Source organism: Aspergillus brasiliensis, assembly GCF_001889945.1.
Source record: "Aspergillus brasiliensis CBS 101740 unplaced genomic scaffold ASPBRscaffold_13, whole genome shotgun sequence".
NCBI classification, from domain to species: Eukaryota; Fungi; Ascomycota; class Eurotiomycetes; order Eurotiales; family Aspergillaceae; genus Aspergillus; species Aspergillus brasiliensis.
In genome coordinates this window covers 646,222-664,074 of record NW_027137454.1, presented here as the reverse complement: position 1 = coordinate 664,074, position 17,853 = coordinate 646,222, and the positions used below count along the sequence as shown (strand labels likewise).

Here is a 17,853-nt window from a genome sequence, read left to right as displayed (position 1 = left end):
GGGTATTTACGAAGAAGTCACTTGGCCTGTGCATGTATCATGCAAGTACCCCGCTTCTGATCATCGATTTGAAGTTGAATGCCACGGCTGATAATCTCATCAAACGCAAGCACACAAGGGAAATCAACACCATTTCATACTCTCCGGTTGATCCTACTACGCTTATGACGATTGTTACAATGACCAGAACGACCTCCAAGCTTAAAATTCTTATGATCCATGGTACTATGTTTATCGCAAAGCAGATATCAAGACCACCACTAACCATATAGGTTGATAGGCTGTACTGAAACCGGAGAGTCTTTTCGCGCAGAAGTATCCGGCTTGGAGAAAGCCCTTATGGAAGCCTTCCCAGCAGCGCCTGCCCCTAGATACCATCCAGATTACCCGGACGGTGTAGAGCTCGTGTACCCTGATGGCACCTGGAGACTTAAGCCAACCGACTGGGACCACTATATCCCGGGGACCGATCCAGGTTTTGGATGGTTCTACAAGGTCAACGACGACGATGAGTTTCCAGGGTTGCTCGATGGACTGCAAAAGCTTGGTGATATTATGCGGTCCCAGGGCCCATTTGCCGGAGTCATTGGATTTTCCCAAGGGGGCTTCATGACCGGACTCATCACGAGCTTGGTTGAGCCAGGCAGGAAGAGTGTCTTTGAGAAAACCGAAGTCGAAAGTGGAGGTATTCCGTACCCAAAGTCGTTCGATGGAGTCGATCCTATCAAGTTCTCGATCAGCTGCTGTGGTTTCGCTGGGCTGAACCTTCGATACAAAGCCTTTTATGTGCCAAAGATTTCGGGGCCAATGCTTCATGTCAATGGTCAATTCGATGAGACTGTGTACTTCAAAAGAAGCCGCTGTCTGATTGATGCGACCACAGGTGTCGTGGAAGATAAAGTGCTTGTTCACCCGGGTGGTCATTCTGTGCCGACTAGCAAACTGTACACAGATGCGATGGTCATGTTCATCAAAAGTAAACTCTCGTCTTGATGTGATCCTGCGGGTTACAAAATGTTATATACTCTCTCGGCGGTGCAGTACATGGTCATGTGCTTGCCCACTTGTGAGACACTAATCTCCCTAACATTCACATGTATGTGCCTGTCACTTGCTTTGCGCTAGCTCTGTACACCCATGACTAAGATTTTTTAGTTCTGTCTCCGTTAGCAGTTAGCCTACATCCCCCTTCTTTTCCTTTCTTCCTCACCAGTCAAGGGGGAATCAGTACTGTCGCTCACATCATGGTTCACATTACCTTTGGCTTCTGGACTGTTATAACATCTGTCTTTATAGGTATGTGTGATCTAGAAAGCGTAAATGAACGCCCCAGCTGACTGTGCACTGCCAGACGCACAGTCCTATCACGTTAGCTCTATCACAAAGTCAACTTGAATCAATCGTATTACGAATTTATTTGGTGTGTTTCAATCAGAAGCAATAGTTAATTATCAAGCTAACTTCAGCCGAGTTACCCGAAGCTCTGCGGTACAAAACCGTGGCCTTATTGGAGCCATACCATCTGACCCATGCAGATGGCGATAAGGACTTTCCAAAGCGTTTCAATAGCACCGGGACTTGACATACTTCTTCTGCTCGTCGTCGGTCTCATCGTCCAGTTCGCTATCGGAATTTACCGTGCCAATAACCCTGTCCAGAGCTTCATCCTTGACGTAGCTGATCGCTTGTCTTATCAGCGCATCCTCGCTGAGGACGACTGGTATGTATTGTTCTTCAACAACATCAGATTCGTCGGCTACATCGGATTCGTCGGCCTCGTCGGCGTCTTCGGGTTCTTCGGCTCCGTATTGCTCTTCAGCTGCTTCGTCGTCTTCGCCTTCGTCACTCAGGTTAAGGACGTCTTTACAAAAAGTTTCGAAAGTTTCTTCGGATGTTTGCTCCGTATCGGAGCACGGGCTTTTTGGCGAGGAGTCGCGCTCTGGGAGTGGTTCAAACGTAGGTGAGAACACTGTTTCCGGCATGAGGTCCAGTTCCTCGGTTGCCCGGACGGCAGCTTCCTGCAGACCCGGATCGTTAGCGATAGCCTCAAACACGTCGGCCGGGAACTCGTTCCTCATCCAGGCTAAGTGCGCATCGATCAGGGCCTGGTCATGCTCAAGATGCAGGGTCACCTTATTCTCTTCAAAGATGGAGAGATTCAGTTGCGCGGGTCCCCCACTGGCGAAAACATAGAACTGGGCCAGCTGGCCCACCACAAGAGCGCCGTAAATGGCCCTCCTGCTTCCGGAAACATTCTGTTCATTGAACAAATTGGCGAGGCGATGCTTTAGGGGTGCCTGCAGACCGTTCCAGTTGACATCAACTCGCTCCGACACGTCTCGGAAGACGAGCATGGTGAAATTAATCTCCTCGAAGGGGTATTTTCGGTAGCTAACCATGCTATGGGTGAGGTGATACCCTTGAATTCCTCCATCAAGTGACTGATCCTCAGCCACCATGCTAGTCTTCTGTAAGGACTCCTGCAACCGGCCGAACCATGCATCCACGCATTGGATGCGACTCGGTCTTATGATAGAGCGGGGTCGGGAGTATGGCTCTGATCGCCTCAGCAGGATACGCTCTCTGATGCTCCCCCCGAAGTCGGGTAGGGAGTAGTCAGAACGTGGATGCGAGCTGCTATTCGTGGTGGAAGGTTGTTGGGAAGATCGGTGGGGGTGCTTGAGATCACGGAGTGCTTTAAAACTCTCAAGACCTGTATGATCTTTAGCAGCAGCAACTCTCTCGGACCTCCGGGGACTTTCCTCATTCTGGTGGCTCTGTTCTGGACTGGGCAGCTGCATGGACGGCATAAAATGATTATCCCTCCTCAGTGCTTGCCTCATGAATGGGAGCCGAGACATGTCAGGGGTCTCCTCAGGGCTCAGGAAGGCCACCGAATCAGCCGACATATCCGGGGGACAGGAGTAGCGAGCCGTCCGGCGTGAATCTTGAGGGCTATCCATATCGATGGATGTCATTGGGGACAAGAGGTCATTGTCCAAATCTGCCAAAGACCCCTTCTTTGACTTTTGTTCGCGGTGATTGTTGTCTTTCCTAAGTTTCTTCGTGCCGGCGCGCATCGCACGTTTTCTTGTGTCCAAGTCAGCATGCTTGGGCCGGTCCTGTTTTTTGAGGCGTGATACCGGCATCTTGATAGCACCTAGCAGCTTTGCTACAAGAACCTCTTGCTAAGGAAAATGTCTTGATATGACAATGCCTTGCTGCCGGTGCTGTAGAAGATAGAAAAGCATTTTGGCTTCTGGAGAAAAAGACGGGGTATAAAAAGGGCGGCATTCAACTGGGCTCCCCACAGTGACAATTGGTGTAACAGCCAGGCTCTTTTCGAGGCATAGCCTGATGAATGAGAATATCGTCTCCGTGCATGGTCGTAGACAGTGTCGTTGTTCTCAGTGGCGGATTCCAGTCAGTGCAGTGGAATCACAACGGTGAACCCCCTCCTCATGTACCAATCTTGATGCGCTTAATTCCTATTCCATTGCTTTCAAACCTTATACTGATTTTTGACCAATAGCAAAAATCCCTCACAGGCTAGATGGGCGTGAATTGTGGACTCGGTGAAGGACGGGTTGTTTTCACAGCAACTAGTGAGGAGTGAATACACTCACTACTTCAGGCGAGAATACCATCACGAATGTATTGATACTTAAGGCACTGATCTACTATGACCACTGATGTTCAGCGGTATTTCATTTGTTATAGCAGCATCTCAAAATATAGAGACCCTTTGAATCAAGGAACCTTATATATGGCATATCTATAAAGGTCACCATCTACAGCAGTCAGGCATAATATTCTACTGGCCTAAACCAGTAACTTTTTCCGTTCCGGTACAATCTTGACAGGTCATGTGACCAGCTGGCAGGAGACGTGCCCCCGTTCAGACTTCCCCATTGTTTCCCCACAGTCCATTTGGAATATACCAGATCACCCGACCAAAGAATATGGGGTTCATCGATTTCATCAAGGATATTCTGCGCCCAGGCAACGGGGTGGACTACCCCAAGCCAGGTGACATGGTCACAGTGCATTACCACGGCTATCTTTACGACCCGACCCGGTCAAGGAACCGAGGGCGTCGGTATGTTCCTATTCAATCAGGAAGACACGGCTTGCCGTTTGTTTCAGTCCTCTTTGCATGGCCTGGGCTGTTAAGAGAATACTAATGATGGTTCGTTGCATCCCAGATTCGACAGCAGCATTAAAAGGGGATTCCCTTTTACTTTCAAGGTCGGCGTCGGCCAGGTTATCAAAGGTTCGTCATGCAAACGAAGCCCCAGTAATCCTTGCAGAAAGAGTCGGCTGACGAGCTTCAGGATGGGATGTTGGTATCTTGGGGATGAGTTTGAATGAGAGAGCCTACCTTACATTTGGCCCGTATGTCTTATTCACAATGACTATTTTCTTTCGGTATAGCCGAGTACTAACCATTCCATATCTACTCCAGTCACTATGGATATGGCGAGAAGTACGTTCTATTTTAGGGCTTGGTATTTGGAATTTACGCTGATTCTGTTTCCAGGGGAGCTCCTCCGTTTATTCCCGGCAACTCGACCCTCGTCTTGTAAGTGGAAACCTCCAGCCACAGCTTCTTTTACTCACAGCTATGCAGCGATGTTCAGCTACTCGCCATCAACGGGCGAGGGATCGAGTCTGATGAATCTGAATAACTGTACAATAGTATCTCTGTACTCATTAATGTCCACATTACATAACTCCCCTTATTTTCGCGTGATATTGCGCCTTCGAATATAGAGGAATGCATTATCACCTGTCTTCGTCAACATATCTTATCCCCATCACACCTCTGCGCTAACCTTCGCTCCCTCAAATAGTCGCTGCTGCTGCACTAATAACCTCTGCCACCCGCGACGGCTGACTGATCTGTGGCATATGTCCAGCACTACACCGCTCAATCTGGCTCCCGGCCAGGTTAGCTAATTGCTCCTGTAGGCCTGCAGGCAAAGCCTTATCGCCCTCGCAAATGAGGTAGACACTGGGTACATCCCTCCACCCAGCGTAAGACACCGCGTCATTCCAACCCTCCGCCGGCTGGGACTTGAGCTCAGCCAGCCACTGTGCCTTATCTGATTCAGGGACGTCGCTCAGAAGAAGCACCTCGGGCTGAGCGCAGTACATTGCACCTCCCTGTCAATACGCACGTCAACCAGATACTCTCACAACAGGCAGCGAGGACTCAAATAGATATGATATGGATAACCAACCTCGACAACAGCAAACGGCAAATCCTCATGCACGTGTCCTTCCGGAAAAACCGCCGCTGTCAAGAAAACAATCTTGACGACTCCGCCCTGTCCGACAGCCGACTTGCTCAGGCCCTCCATGGCAGCGCTACCGAGGAATCCACCCGCGGAGTGCAATACGAGAATCACCTCCTCTCCGCGCTGCACGATGCGTTTCAGATCGTCGCGCACGGCGGCTATATCATCGGCCATACTCGGGTTGCCGGGAGAGGTGGTGCCTGTGCTGGGTAATGTGCAGACATCCGTCTTGAAACCGGCAGCCTGCAGGAGGTCACATACGGGGGTAAAAACCTTGGGGCCTTCCCAAAAACCGGGGACGAAGAGGATGGTGGGGGGCATTGTGGTGTATGATAGTAAAAAAGTATATGGGATAATGGGTTGGAACGAGGGTATCTATGAATTATATATGAGTCTGCTGTTAGCGCATCCGTAGCCTAAATGAGGGCGGGGTACGAGGCTGTCACTAGGAATACCGCATACTGCTCAGTAGCACTACACAACTACTGGGGCTCAGCAAGTCAGTACATGGCAGCTGGCGTGAAGCAACGTCGTTCGGTTGGCTGCAGTAGCATGTAGTTCCGAGATATCCATTGATCCATCCAATACAAAGAACAGCTATACATCCACTTAAATCTCACGTCAGGCAGACGAGTCGCGACTTCGATCCTATTCCAGTCTTTTATAGGGTCCAAGCAAGCCGCTTTCTGACGGATGGACCAATAAACCTCCGTGTTTTAGCTACTTAGCGTTGCGCTAGTTGCTAAGCTTTCTGTTCGCTCGCTCTTTCGCCGTCTAATCGACGACCGTGGCTTGCATCTAGCTTGCACTCAGCTCATCGCCATCTGTCAGTGGGCTGGGGAGCGACGCACGATTCTACTTTTACATGTTTGTACTTGCCTACTTGGTGACTTTGAAACAGCCTTATGTGGCTGAGGGTGGAGCTTACCCACAGACTTGACGCTTAACCATACTGATTTCTCGGGATATGTTGATACTTCAATACTATACTGTTTCCAGGGGATGTGGCCTATGTTCATCGCATTTGTATACTACGCATAGTATGGATGTCTGTGCTCTAGTACTATTTGATGCTAACCAACGGCCAGTGGCATGCTTGTAGGTACAATCGTTCTGTCGGACAGCGCTGGCTGGCAGTCAACTTCAATCGATGCCGTTTGCCGATTTTCGGCAAACGGGGTTGAATATATATCGTGAAGAGAGTTGCCATAGTCTAGATGGTACTAATACCACGAACATGTCCATCCGAGCGGCAAATAGACTGAGCATAGGATTGGCCCTTTCTGCACGCTTCATATAAACTATACATCTGAGCTAATATGGAAAACCTAAGGTTGACACTCCAATCGCCGACTATTGATCCGGCTCGTCTTGAAACGAAGCTCTGGTGGAACATATTTATATTTTCTGGTTATAAAGCAAAAGGAATTGCAGTAAACATCAAGTACGGCCGGGTGGCGCAATGGTAGCGCGCTGCCTTCCGGTTGTGGATGTGGCAGTGGTTGCGTGTTCGAGTCACGTCTCGGTCGTTTCTTTTTCTTTTTTTCATCCCTTACCAAGGTGATAGATAGAACTTAGAATTTCTTTTTATTGACTTACCCCTCGCTTTCACTCCCAGTCAGTCTCGGTCAAAGTTGTTGTTTGTCCTACAACTACCATCATAGCCATACCGGGTAACTTCCACCATGTCTCAGAAAGCTATGCCTTGATCGAGCACGACACAAAGCAATAGTCCTTTCCAATAATGAGACTCTTCTCCAGTCATGTCCAATCCCGCACACTGGAGTGATTCGGTCAAGCGATCGAAGCAATAATCATATCCGCAGCCTACAATTTACTATCAGCAGCAGCATCATGTCTATCATCCAGTACCTACCTGTTCAGCAACCCCATAAGTAGGCGCCTGATAATGCGCCGCCAACGGCAATGGAATAACGCTCGAGTCCACGACCCTCAGTCGCTCGACACCGTAGACTCGACACTCAGTATCTACAACCTCCCCCATCGCACAAGTCCCGGAAGGGTGAAACGTGCTACCACCACTCCGATTCGCGCGGACATCAATCGCCTCATCAGACCAATTATCACGGAGGGAATCATCTACACCGAACTCCACTGCATCTAGACCCTCGACAGTCTGAATGGCTTGTGCAGTCGCCCGCACATTCTCATACAACGCCGATCGGTCAACCGGGGACGCAAGGAGTCTGGGATCGAGCACAGGGGCGTCATCCGGGTCAGATGAGCGCAGCGTCAATGTACCCCGTGATACGGTGTCGACGACCATGTGCATAAGACTGATGACGCGCTTACCGGGCCAGCCTTTAAGGGGGTTCTTGCGAGTCGATGTGTCGACGGCGGTGTAACTGAGACAGTTAGCGTTCCCTTCTCTAGCGCTTGGAACAGCACAGCATACACGATAAAGTTCTCGAGTTGCATCTTCCCATCGGCCAAGTACCGACTGCGCTCAGTTGGGTTGAGCAATTTCTTGGCGATTTCTTGTGTCTTTGCGTCCGCCGGCGCAAATGACATCCAGTCGTGTGGTAGGCCCGCTAGCCAATGGCACTGCTCTGTTTCCATTTCTCCGTCACCCAGGGTGGCATTGTGCTCGTTGATCGTCCAGTAGGTGAATATATGAGGATGGTCAGTATAGTTCTTCCCGACGGGAAGGTCTGCGACGGGGGTGATGTTATGTCGCTTGAGTTCTGCTGCCGGGCCGATGCCACTATCAGTGTCAACAGGCTTCCTCCCCTCGAAGTGACAGCCATCCCACCTTAATAGAAGAATCTTAGGTGATCCCTGTGGTCCAGCCGACAGAATCACCTCCTGTAGAGCCCTAACACGAACACGCTCAATCCGGTCCCCTACTCGCCGCGCAACAACGACTCCCTCCGCAGTGCTCCCAGCCATAATGAGCCTCTCCACATTCGACTTCGTCCACAGAGTAACATTCCTCCCCAAAGGGTAATTACTAGCAAAGCTCCTCAATCCCGCATAACAGGAACTAAAAGCCTCCGAATACCCCAGCTGCTGTCCACTATTGATGTCATCCACCCGCTTGCGACTGAGTAATTCATGAAATCTGCGAGTCTTCTCCCGCAACGGATAATTCCGTGGCTTGCCACTATTCGTCGCATGACTGACCTACATACAGTCACCACAGTACCTCAATGCAGAAGACAAGAATGACAGCTAACTACCTTAATCGGCCCACAATCCCCATGAACTTCCCTCGTGAGAAGACCCCTCTCCTTCATCTCCGCAGACGGATACCACGTCTCGACCTTTTTGAAATACGGCAGAAGGCCAGTCCATGACCATCTCGTGTCCTGGACAAGATCTGCCCATTGGTTACTACCATACCAACCTACATTAGCAACATGAATCCTCTTTGAAACCAGAACACCATTAACTAGTGGAAAAAGACCTACTAATCAACCGCCGGCCCCCTCGTAAACACCTGATAATTCACCCCGGATCCACCGCCGACAATCTTCCCCGTGGTCAAACACACCGTCTCACCTCCGAACGCGCGCTCCTGCGGCACCGAGCGCAGATTCCATTCGAGGTCTGAGTCAAATCCTGCCGTGAAGCCCAATGCAGGGGATGTTCGATCGTCTTTGTCGATGCCGGCTTCGATGAGGAGGATGCGGAGGTTGGGACGGGTTTGGGAGATGCGACTTGCGAGGACGCAGCCTGTGCTTATCAGTATAATTGGGAGATAGTATCTTGGTAGGTGGGGGGGATACCGGCGACGCCTGCGCCGACTATGATGATGTCGAAGACTTCCTCTGTAGTAGTATGCATATTGATGTGATGCTAGGTAAGTGGGATTGATCGATGGCAGAGGGTATCCTAACTTCCTTCATAAATGCGACGCGATGATACTACTACTGTATATATACTCAAGCTACGGGAGGCCATAAGGGAATGGTAATTGGAGATACCCAGAGCTGCTCGTCCGTTTGCAGAAATACTGGCTAGACAGCCTTGAATGGCTGTTACACACAAGAGTCAGCTCTTCGCAAAGTAGTATTCATTGTATGCCAATCGCACGAACCAAGCATCATCCCTCCTATCATCTGGTCGATGAAAGAACACAAAACAGATAAGCATGTCATGACATCCAACTCCACAAACCTTAAGCGTTAGGCGGGAAACCATGATCTCATGATGGCCGGTCTGGACACAAGAAAGAATCCGGCACGAAACCTAATCGAACGGGCTTCTCCATCTGATTCTCAACCATCAGCGATATAAAACTGTAGTGAATGGAAGAAAAGACTTTATTCATCACATCAATCATCATCTCATCTCATCTATTCTACATCCACCACACCACTGCCTCCGACCTATTTCCAGGTATCCTCAGTAACCGCCCACGGACCGGGAGGCACCTTATCATTCCACTCGCCGCGGGGAGGACGCCACAGCAGAAGAATCGCCGGCGGCTGACACTCATGCACCAGTCGATTCCACTCATCGCTGGGATTCTTCTTCGCAAAATCGATATTCAAACTGATGACGCGCTTGTACCCGCTCTCTTCATACAGCCAGCGACCGATGGGACTACCCTCGATCCAGCTCTCATAGCCCAGGGGATCGATCCTCTCGTGGCCCCATTGCATGAGGAGTCGACCGACGCCGCGACGGCGGTAGTCGGGGTGGACGCCCATAGCGTTGACACCTAGCATTATCAATTAGCCATATCCTTATAAAAAAAAATAAAATATTCTGAAAGAAAGGGGAAGAGACTATACCAGCATGAGGTCTCTGCAACCAACACTGTCTCGGAAAGAAGGCCTGACTGAGCATGCGACTCGCATACTCGGCGCGTTCGGAACCCTCCGGGTACCAAGTACACGACAGCGGTTGGGGACCATTGGGAAAGGGGTTTTGGTGGAAAATGAGCCATTCGCAGCCACCGGCTACGCGACCGGTCTCGGTATCGATCACATAGATGAGATGGGAGGCCGGGTTCTTCTCGTGGGCGGCCCAGCGGATTTCCGTGTCGAGGGCTTTGTCTTTTACGCGGTCTTCTGCGGTGTGTCCGCTTACGGGGTGGACGGCGGTGAATACGGGACTATTGGGATGGTGCGACCGTGATTAGTTTGGAGGTTTTTTTTGGGTTTACTATACGGAGATGGAAGGATAGGGGGATAGTAAGATAGGAGGATGGAAGGATTGGGGAAGGAAATTGGATGAAGGAAGCAGGAAGAAGGAAGCAAAGGAAGCAAAGGAATGTAGTGGTAAACTCACTTGTAAGGGTTGAAGTTGGCGGACCAGAGGACGTCGACTAGACGGGCATATTCCTCTTTGGTGTGGATTTCTCGGACTTCGAACTGCGACTTGGTCATGATGGCTGGAAGGAATGAAATGGATGGGAAATAGTAATCGAATCGATGGATGGGATGATCGATTTGAAACGGGGAAATTGAGGGGCGCACGGGAGTGAGGGGAAACAACAAGGAAGAAGAGAGAAAGTCCCAAAGACCAACTTGACTAAGGGACTGATAGACTAAAAGATAACTCGATAACTAACTAGTTAACTACTGAAAGGAATAGATTAGTTAATTAAACACACTAACGTCCCAACGACTTAACTAGTGGACTAGCCGGAAGCCGATGTTACCCTGTCGAAACCGAACGAATCTCTTTTAGATTAAAAAGTAGTATAAGGTACACTATTTTAGGGCGACACCATCGCCAGGGAAGAAGAAGTCCCTGAAGCAGCGGAAAATGGCGCCAGTTCCAGAATTCTTAATGGGATTCACGGAGTACTCCGACTTTGGCCCCAAACAAAGAGAACAGCACCCACTAAAGCTCGGCTAGCGGGCCCTGGTAGTGCTTCCGCGCCCATCCCACATAGTAAATGATACTGATGAGGGTGACGCCCGCGAAGATGACAATGCTGTAGTTAATTTTCTCCGGGTCAGGGTGGTTCTCCGGTGGCCAGCAGCCGAAGAACATCATGATGATCGAATAGGCAATGGCAAAGATGTTATTGGCCGTGCCTAACCATCCTTTCACGCGGAAGGGCCCCCAGTTGAGGACACCGCCGCCTTGGCCCGGCTCAGTCAGGTCGCCGCGCAGTCTACGATACAGCAGCAGGGACAGAGAGATCATGTACGAGGCAAAGAAGGCCTCCAGCACCAGCGACAGGATGATGTTCAGCACCACGGCCGATCCGATGTTAATCAGACTGAGGAGACCGGCGGCGACCACCACCACCAGCGTGCTGTGGAAGGGCACCAGAGTGCGTTGGTTGACCTGTAGATAGCGATCGCAATTAGAATACTCAACCCACATATATGGTGGAATCGAGAGACATACCTGTCGCACCCAGCGCCAGCCGGGAATGGCCTGCTCGCGTGAGAATGACCACAACATGCGACTGCCGGAAGAGATTCCCGCGAGTCCGGCGCACGCTTGCAGAATGGCCATCATACTCGACAGAACCACGGCAGCACCCTGACTCCCCGTCGAGCTCGCCAGCATGTACATAAAGGGGTACGACGCACTGGATTCCACAATCTTCAGCAGGTCTCCAGCGGTGAAGAGGAAAGCAATCAGAATGGCAAAGCCCGTGGCGCCGTTGATCATAAGAGCCAGCAGCATGGACCGGGGGACGACCCGACTGCTGTTGGCGACCTCTTCGGCCATCTGTAAGGAGTTAGCTTGGTGCTGACTCGCACAGCGGCTAGAGCACTTACATGAACAGCGCCATCCGTGCCTAGTAGAAAGTAAACGAGTCAGTCATCATGTTGAAGTTGATCAGATACGGGAAATCCGCCTTACCAACAAACGCAGCCACCGTGCCCTTTAATCCGATAAAGGTCGCCAAGGTGAGATCCCCCCAGCCGCCATAATCGAAGGAGACGGTAAAGATCGATCGCGCATCCGCCTTGGGCCCGAGATAGACGAGCGGGACCAAGACGGCAAAGAAGCCAAGCACATGGACCAGCAGGATCAGCACTTCAATGACCGGCAAGATCATCCCCAGCCAAGTGTTCAGAATGGTGCAGACGAGCAGAATCGCCCACATGATCAGCGTGATGTGCCATCCTTTGGGATCATAGCTGGGGATGTTCATCGCAATGGTGCTCTGCAGCACACTGGCGGCCAGGTAGATAGCGGCGGTGGGGGCCGCTGTCCACGCAATGATGCACACCGAGCCTGGATGGGTATTACCCTTGCGTTAGCCAACTCGGACCGCGGTTCGCAGACTCGGCACATAGAGGTGCACCACATACCAGTGACATGACTGAGAAACTTCCTGGCCGACCTGGGGGCCAGGATGCTCACCCAATGATATTGCCCGCCCGCCTGGGGTGAGAAATTAGGCTCATTCTCAGCTGCAGGAAGTGTCGGACACATACCGAAGGCATCATGCTGGCTAGCTCCCCCATGGAAATGAAGACGGAAATGATGCCGGCCCAGACGCCGAGAAAGCCATACACCAGACCGGCGGGACCACCGCTGCACTGGGAGTTAACAGGGATTATTCGTTCAAATCATTCAGTGACAGGCCTTACTTGGTGAGTCCCAAGCCAATGTTCCTAATGATCCTATTAGCATGTACGTTGCACACATTTGACGGGATAGAAAAAGCAAGGGGGAGTGGGGTAACGGCAGAGGGGTTAATGAAAAAAAGAAAAAGAAAATAATCAGAAAAATAAGAAATAATATCACATACATTATAACCGCTTCCCAAGTCAGCATCAAGCTGCAGGCAAACCCGACGGTACTCGTCAGACCAAATCGTCGCTAGCAAGGGTTAGATCTCAGCGGCTGATGGAAGAAGCAGTAGCATTTTTTTCGGAGAAAACGGGGGGTGTTGGTTGACTTACCTTCAACACCTCCTTCTTTCCGACCCTGGCCAACTCATAAGCATCATTGCTGAAGGTCGCCTTGCTCGGCGTGCCAGAATCCCGGTTCGTGGGAGCCCGCAGCTCGATCGAATGTTCAACATCGCTGTTCCTGGCCATTTTGGGAACTCGTCACGACCAGTCCAGAAACTCAGGCAACTAGGCAAAGTAAGAGAAAAAGGTGTGATTCTCGAAGGCATGGATTTTAAGAAAACTGAGTTGGAGTCATTTTATGCAAGCGCGGCCGGATAAAATCCCAAGGTAGACGGTTTAACCCTGCAGGATTGCCACACTCAGTCCTGCTATTACACCAATTAATCGGCCGGACTACCCGAATAGACCAAGCGTCCTCGTCCTTATCGGTTGCAGAATGGCATCGTCCGATGAGTTTGGGGGCCAAATGCATCGCGGATTAGGGGCCGTTATTGCAATATGTAAAGGATGGCTCGGAGGGAGTTGAGTGAAATTGCGACTCCAGTTGTCTAGCCTCTCGAGAAATGTTCGATTCAGTTAGGTTACCTTGGCTGCCGTGTGTCTCATCTGGGCGTAAATTGAATGCGACCAGGCGACTCCGGAGGAAGCAGAAGGAATGAAGGCTGGCAAGCAGGGGGTGGAGTGGGCGAGTGGAGAAACACACCTTAGACAGGGAGGGTGTGCACCATCAACAACAATGGGACCATCCAACGTCAGCCCTAGTCCGGGTTGGTCGGAAAGAAGCCCACCCACCAAGTTGGACCAAGTTACCAAGTTGCACCAAATTACTTGCCAAGTAGATAGATACCAACTGTCCAATGCAGCACAAACCAAAGAAACTAAACTAATCTAAGAAGCGAATTAGCCAAGGCAGCTCGGCTACACAAGCAGTCTTGGCCTCCAGCAGTAAGATTGGAGACAGCCAACCGTCTCACATGAATTGACAGCTGTTTCCCCATCGGGGTGAGATATTCTGGAGGCGTGCAGACTCTGCGGCCGCTAGAGAATCTAGGCAGAGGGGGCGCAGGTCCAACGTGCGACGCTTATAGGCCGACGAGCTTGGCGATCATCGGGCCTGCCCGACTAAACTTTCCGGGCGGCACGCGCCAGCCCCAGTGTTATCCATCGAGTATCCAGTGTTCCCAGGTGTCTCCAGTGTCTCCAGTGCGACCCGTGCTCCTTCTCCGCCCGCGCGCGCACACAGACACTCACTGCAATCTGCATGCCCTGCAACTGGGCTGTGTATGGGGCTGTTCTCACGCACTGCTCGCAAGACGGAACTGGATCTGCCCACGGCTTGAGTCAGGTCCTTATTCACTACCTTATATGCTGAAAAATCGTTCAATCACGATCAGCTTTCGTAGCCAGCCAAAATCCTTCAACTACCTGTGCCTTGGAATCCGATTCGGTACCATGAAGGTTATTTTGTTTCAAGCCTGAAAAGCCATGACAGACCATTCCGCAGCAGTCAAGGTCGTGACATGCTTCCTCCTCATCGTCTCGTTCATCGCCGTCGTAGCCTGTTTGACGACAAACTGGCAGGTTCTGAGGAGGAAGGTGTCTAGTGTGGCGCTTCTTTTGAGCACTTTGGTTAGCTAGCTTCTCTCCAGATAACTGTTTTGCTTCTTTCGGGTGATCTGTATAGTAAAACTGACCGTGCAAGTAGATCGCATCGATTGCCTCTGGGGCAGCTGTCTCCGTCGCTGCAACTCATGGCTTGGGACAAGCTTCCTCCCTCTCAGATGGCCAGTTGGTCGTCATGCAAAAGGCCCTCTATTCCATGGAGGTGCTGTATGTGTTGACTCTAGGACTGGGAAAGCTCTCGGTCATGGTTCTCTTCTACAGTCTGCTCTCGTCGACCGGACAGTCCAAGTCTGTCCTGGTAGCGACAGGTCTGCTTCTGATTTGGGTTGTGGTGATGGCCATCGTGGTGTGTCTCCAATGCCATCCCCCCGAGGTGTGGAACATTATCGGCGGAACGTGTCTGAACGTGGTAAGTAATGCATGCGTTGTCTTAAGCAAGTAAATCTTGCTAATGTCTACAAGTCCGGTATTTGGATCGCATTTGGAGTCATGAACATCTTGGTCGAGATCATGATTATCGCCGTCCCGTCCTTCATCATCTTCCGCCTGAAACTGAGTCTGAAACGACGTCTGGTGGTAATCAGCTGCTTCGCCGTTCGGATCTTGTAAGTCGCAATACCTAGACTGAGTATTCCACAATCTTAACCTCTTGTCCAGGGACATCGCGGGCAGTATCGTACAGTTATGCTACGTCCGGAACTTCAAGATCCACGCCGACTCGCCTCTACCCACCGATGTCTGGCAATGGGCGATTTGCAGTCAAGTACTTCAAACGGTGGCGATCCTCTCGGCCTGTGTGCCATACCTGCGAGAATTCCTGGAATCCTTCCCCAGTGGTATGTTCAAGCCGACGGAGCTCAAACATCCGACGGTACAGTCGGCATACAATGCGACCAAGTGTTCGGACAGTGATATAGAATTAATGAGACCGGAATCGGCAAAAGATACTTAGTTTAATTTAATGGACTTGAATTTTCATTCATTCAACAACTAAATACATAAATCTTCTTTCCCATTGTATCATGTATCCTTTCCTTGGTAATTACCCCGCTGGACCAATTTACTTGCTGATGGCGGCAACGGTCAGCTCGTCCATCTGACGGACATTGGCGTCAGCGGCGGCACGCTCGACGTTGTTGGTGGTAGGGAGGGCAAGAGCCACGGCCGAGAGGGCGACGAGGAGGAGAGTAGCGGCACGCATTTTGTGAGATGTGGTTGTTTGATGGGTAGTCTTGGAGGAGAGGCAGGAGTCTACCACAAAGCTATGTTAGCTCATAGGAACGCAGAATAGTTGTCACACAGGCAATGTCACATAGGCAAGGTGAGCATACCTTTGCGGTGGGAGAGTTGAGAGTGTCTGACTGGAAAGACTTGAGGGACTGATTGCTGCTGAATGAACAAGAATCGAGAGGGGCTTCGAGGGGGCTTCAAGGGGATTACATAGGAACGAGCAGCGGGAAAACCGGCAAGGTCCGAAGATAATTGATCCGAGGTGGGATAGAAGCAGGCCGACGTCTAGTGGAGCAATTTGACAGGATGGACGACCTGTTTGCGACGCTACTATCAACCGGTGTGCCGTGCTGACCAGCCTTGCATTAGCTTGAGCTATTCATGCACTGTGAACCCACAACACCGACAGCCCCATGGCCGGCATCGCATGATCGTTCCGAGCCGACATCCCCAGCAGAAAGTCAGAAAATGTGACAAATGTGACAAGGGCTCGGTGTGTTTAAAGTCTGCGTATTGCGTTTACCCTCCCCCGACGCCCCTCCGCCTGCTGCTCAACCCCTCCCCTGCTCCCTCCCCAGCTTTCACCATGTATCATTCCTACGAGAAAGTCAACCGTGACGAGGACAGTGACCAAGGGCTGCTGTCTGAGGATTCCGAGAGAGTGGCTCCCCAGCCCAGAGCCTCCAGAGTCCCCAGCTGGACGACTGCGTTGCTGCTCTTGGGGCTGTTGTTTTCGCTCTCGCTGAACGTGGGATGGTTTGTGTTCCAGAAAGGTCACAATGTCCCCATTCAGGACTTGGACCCTGATGCGGCTATGGCCAAGCAGCGATCCCCGTACAGTACGTACTTTATCTAGAGCCTCATGATTATGAGGAGTGTGTCTAACAATGCTTTCGATGACTAGCCGGCCTCGCGTGGGACACTCATATGCCTTACTCCCACCACTCCGAGTATACGAGCGAGAACAAGACTCATGCGGACGAAATGTGGGAGAACCTGAGCATGGACCCCATGGTGATTGCTCCCACCTGGGAATGGGCTCAGAGCAAGGGTCTGTCCGATTCTTGGGCCTTTCCCTGGGATTCGAACCGGAGGATCTACTTCATCAAGGTGTTCCATCAACTTCACTGCCTGGTGAGTAGATCGCTGCATTTATCGCTGCATTCTTCATATACAAGGTAGAAGCTGACTTCTACTTTTCTCTACTAGAAACTCATGCGCCACTCGTACCATGAGCTCTGGTCCGGACAAGAGAGTTCCATCCCCGCTGGTCACATCGAACACTGCCTCGATTCCCTGCGACAGGATCTGATGTGCAAGGCCGACGATACCCCGATGCCATCCCTCCAACTGTTGAACGGTGGTGGAGAAGGCCAATTGATGCAATGCAAGGACTTTGACAAGCTAGTGGCCTGGTCGAAGGCACCGGAGCGCAATGCCTGCTACAAGCGACTGACCGACTACAAGCCGATCGTCCATAGCATTGAGCGCTATGCCTACTGTCCGGAGGATAGCGAGCATTACCCGACGATGAGCAAGTACTTCGAGGAACACGGGCACTACGCCGATCCCTTTTCGGAATAGAGCAGAGAGCGAGGCTGAGTAGGATCACCGGTTGAGGGGGGGGGAGGGTGTGAGATTGTGACAAACAGCCAAGAAGGGCAGCCGAAGGAAGGGAGGGGAAAGGGCCGTTTTAGCGTAGAAAAACCCTCGTCAGCACCTAATTTAGTTGATTTAGCTTCCATGCAACTAAGAAAGTAGTCACTTTTAGTGGCCAGTCACCTGTGCAACCTGCCCCTGCAAGTCCCACTGGGGGCCAAGCAGGAGTCTAGATACCACCTTCTTTTTCCTTGTTAGTCCCTTACTGTGGCCTGAGTGGACAAAGTACTTTTATCGGG

General features: G+C 51.1%; 9 protein-coding genes and 1 non-coding gene across 10 annotated transcripts; 5 read left to right on the top strand and 5 right to left on the bottom strand.

Moving 5' to 3' along the window:
- Window positions 1-179: 179 nt before the first annotated feature.
- On the top strand, window positions 180-993 carry ASPBRDRAFT_58343 (alpha/beta hydrolase; the record flags this gene model as incomplete). Its single annotated transcript, XM_067627882.1, has 2 exons — window positions 180-222; window positions 281-993. 2 exons carry the CDS (start codon window positions 180-182, stop codon window positions 991-993), a joined length of 756 nt encoding a protein of 251 aa, XP_067475567.1.
- A 569-nt stretch (window positions 994-1,562) lies between these two features.
- Window positions 1,563-3,149, bottom strand: ASPBRDRAFT_33593 (uncharacterized protein; the record flags this gene model as incomplete). The annotated part of the gene is made up of 1 exon (XM_067623138.1): window positions 1,563-3,149. The coding sequence occupies one exon, from the start codon at window positions 3,147-3,149 to the stop codon at window positions 1,563-1,565; it is 1,587 nt and encodes a 528-aa protein (XP_067475566.1).
- Window positions 3,150-3,962: 813 nt separating this feature from the next.
- Window positions 3,963-4,688, top strand: ASPBRDRAFT_33592 (FKBP-type peptidyl-prolyl cis-trans isomerase; the record flags this gene model as incomplete). The annotated part of the gene is made up of 6 exons (XM_067623137.1): window positions 3,963-4,099; window positions 4,206-4,273; window positions 4,335-4,395; window positions 4,466-4,486; window positions 4,541-4,582; window positions 4,631-4,688. 6 exons carry the CDS (start codon window positions 3,963-3,965, stop codon window positions 4,686-4,688), a joined length of 387 nt encoding a protein of 128 aa, XP_067475565.1.
- A 157-nt stretch (window positions 4,689-4,845) lies between these two features.
- ASPBRDRAFT_199441 (alpha/beta hydrolase) lies at window positions 4,846-5,621 on the bottom strand (the record flags this gene model as incomplete). Its single annotated transcript, XM_067621329.1, has 2 exons — window positions 4,846-5,166; window positions 5,244-5,621. The coding sequence occupies 2 exons, from the start codon at window positions 5,619-5,621 to the stop codon at window positions 4,846-4,848; spliced, it is 699 nt and encodes a 232-aa protein (XP_067475564.1).
- Window positions 5,622-6,748: 1,127 nt separating this feature from the next.
- Window positions 6,749-6,829, top strand: ASPBRDRAFT_t234. The gene has a single exon. It is a non-coding gene; the product is annotated as a tRNA-Arg (tRNA).
- A 265-nt stretch (window positions 6,830-7,094) lies between these two features.
- Window positions 7,095-9,107, bottom strand: ASPBRDRAFT_134278 (GMC family oxidoreductase; the record flags this gene model as incomplete). The annotated part of the gene is made up of 7 exons (XM_067618591.1): window positions 7,095-7,127; window positions 7,177-7,666; window positions 7,717-8,025; window positions 8,074-8,444; window positions 8,498-8,654; window positions 8,732-8,996; window positions 9,050-9,107. 7 exons carry the CDS (start codon window positions 9,105-9,107, stop codon window positions 7,095-7,097), a joined length of 1,683 nt encoding a protein of 560 aa, XP_067475563.1.
- Window positions 9,108-9,652: 545 nt separating this feature from the next.
- ASPBRDRAFT_199439 (putative GNAT family acetyltransferase) lies at window positions 9,653-10,657 on the bottom strand (the record flags this gene model as incomplete). The annotated part of the gene is made up of 3 exons (XM_067621328.1): window positions 9,653-9,987; window positions 10,061-10,383; window positions 10,560-10,657. The coding sequence occupies 3 exons, from the start codon at window positions 10,655-10,657 to the stop codon at window positions 9,653-9,655; spliced, it is 756 nt and encodes a 251-aa protein (XP_067475562.1).
- A 195-nt stretch (window positions 10,658-10,852) lies between these two features.
- Window positions 10,853-13,522, bottom strand: ASPBRDRAFT_323293 (uncharacterized protein). The gene is made up of 9 exons (XM_067623005.1): window positions 13,151-13,522; window positions 12,997-13,067; window positions 12,836-12,859; window positions 12,680-12,779; window positions 12,554-12,626; window positions 12,099-12,476; window positions 12,014-12,033; window positions 11,634-11,963; window positions 10,853-11,570 (listed from the first exon to the last, which is right to left on the bottom strand). The coding sequence occupies exons 1-9, from the start codon at window positions 13,286-13,288 to the stop codon at window positions 11,118-11,120; spliced, it is 1,587 nt and encodes a 528-aa protein (XP_067475561.1). The 5' UTR covers window positions 13,289-13,522; the 3' UTR covers window positions 10,853-11,117.
- A 620-nt stretch (window positions 13,523-14,142) lies between these two features.
- On the top strand, window positions 14,143-15,677 carry ASPBRDRAFT_78004 (uncharacterized protein; the record flags this gene model as incomplete). Its single annotated transcript, XM_067629388.1, has 4 exons — window positions 14,143-14,731; window positions 14,808-15,134; window positions 15,188-15,330; window positions 15,383-15,677. Exons 1-4 carry the CDS (start codon window positions 14,588-14,590, stop codon window positions 15,675-15,677), a joined length of 909 nt encoding a protein of 302 aa, XP_067475560.1. The 5' UTR covers window positions 14,143-14,587.
- A 425-nt stretch (window positions 15,678-16,102) lies between these two features.
- Window positions 16,103-17,552, top strand: ASPBRDRAFT_47251 (uncharacterized protein). The gene is made up of 3 exons (XM_067625818.1): window positions 16,103-16,794; window positions 16,860-17,089; window positions 17,165-17,552. Exons 1-3 carry the CDS (start codon window positions 16,383-16,385, stop codon window positions 17,537-17,539), a joined length of 1,017 nt encoding a protein of 338 aa, XP_067475559.1. The 5' UTR covers window positions 16,103-16,382; the 3' UTR covers window positions 17,540-17,552.
- Window positions 17,553-17,853: the final 301 nt, after the last annotated feature.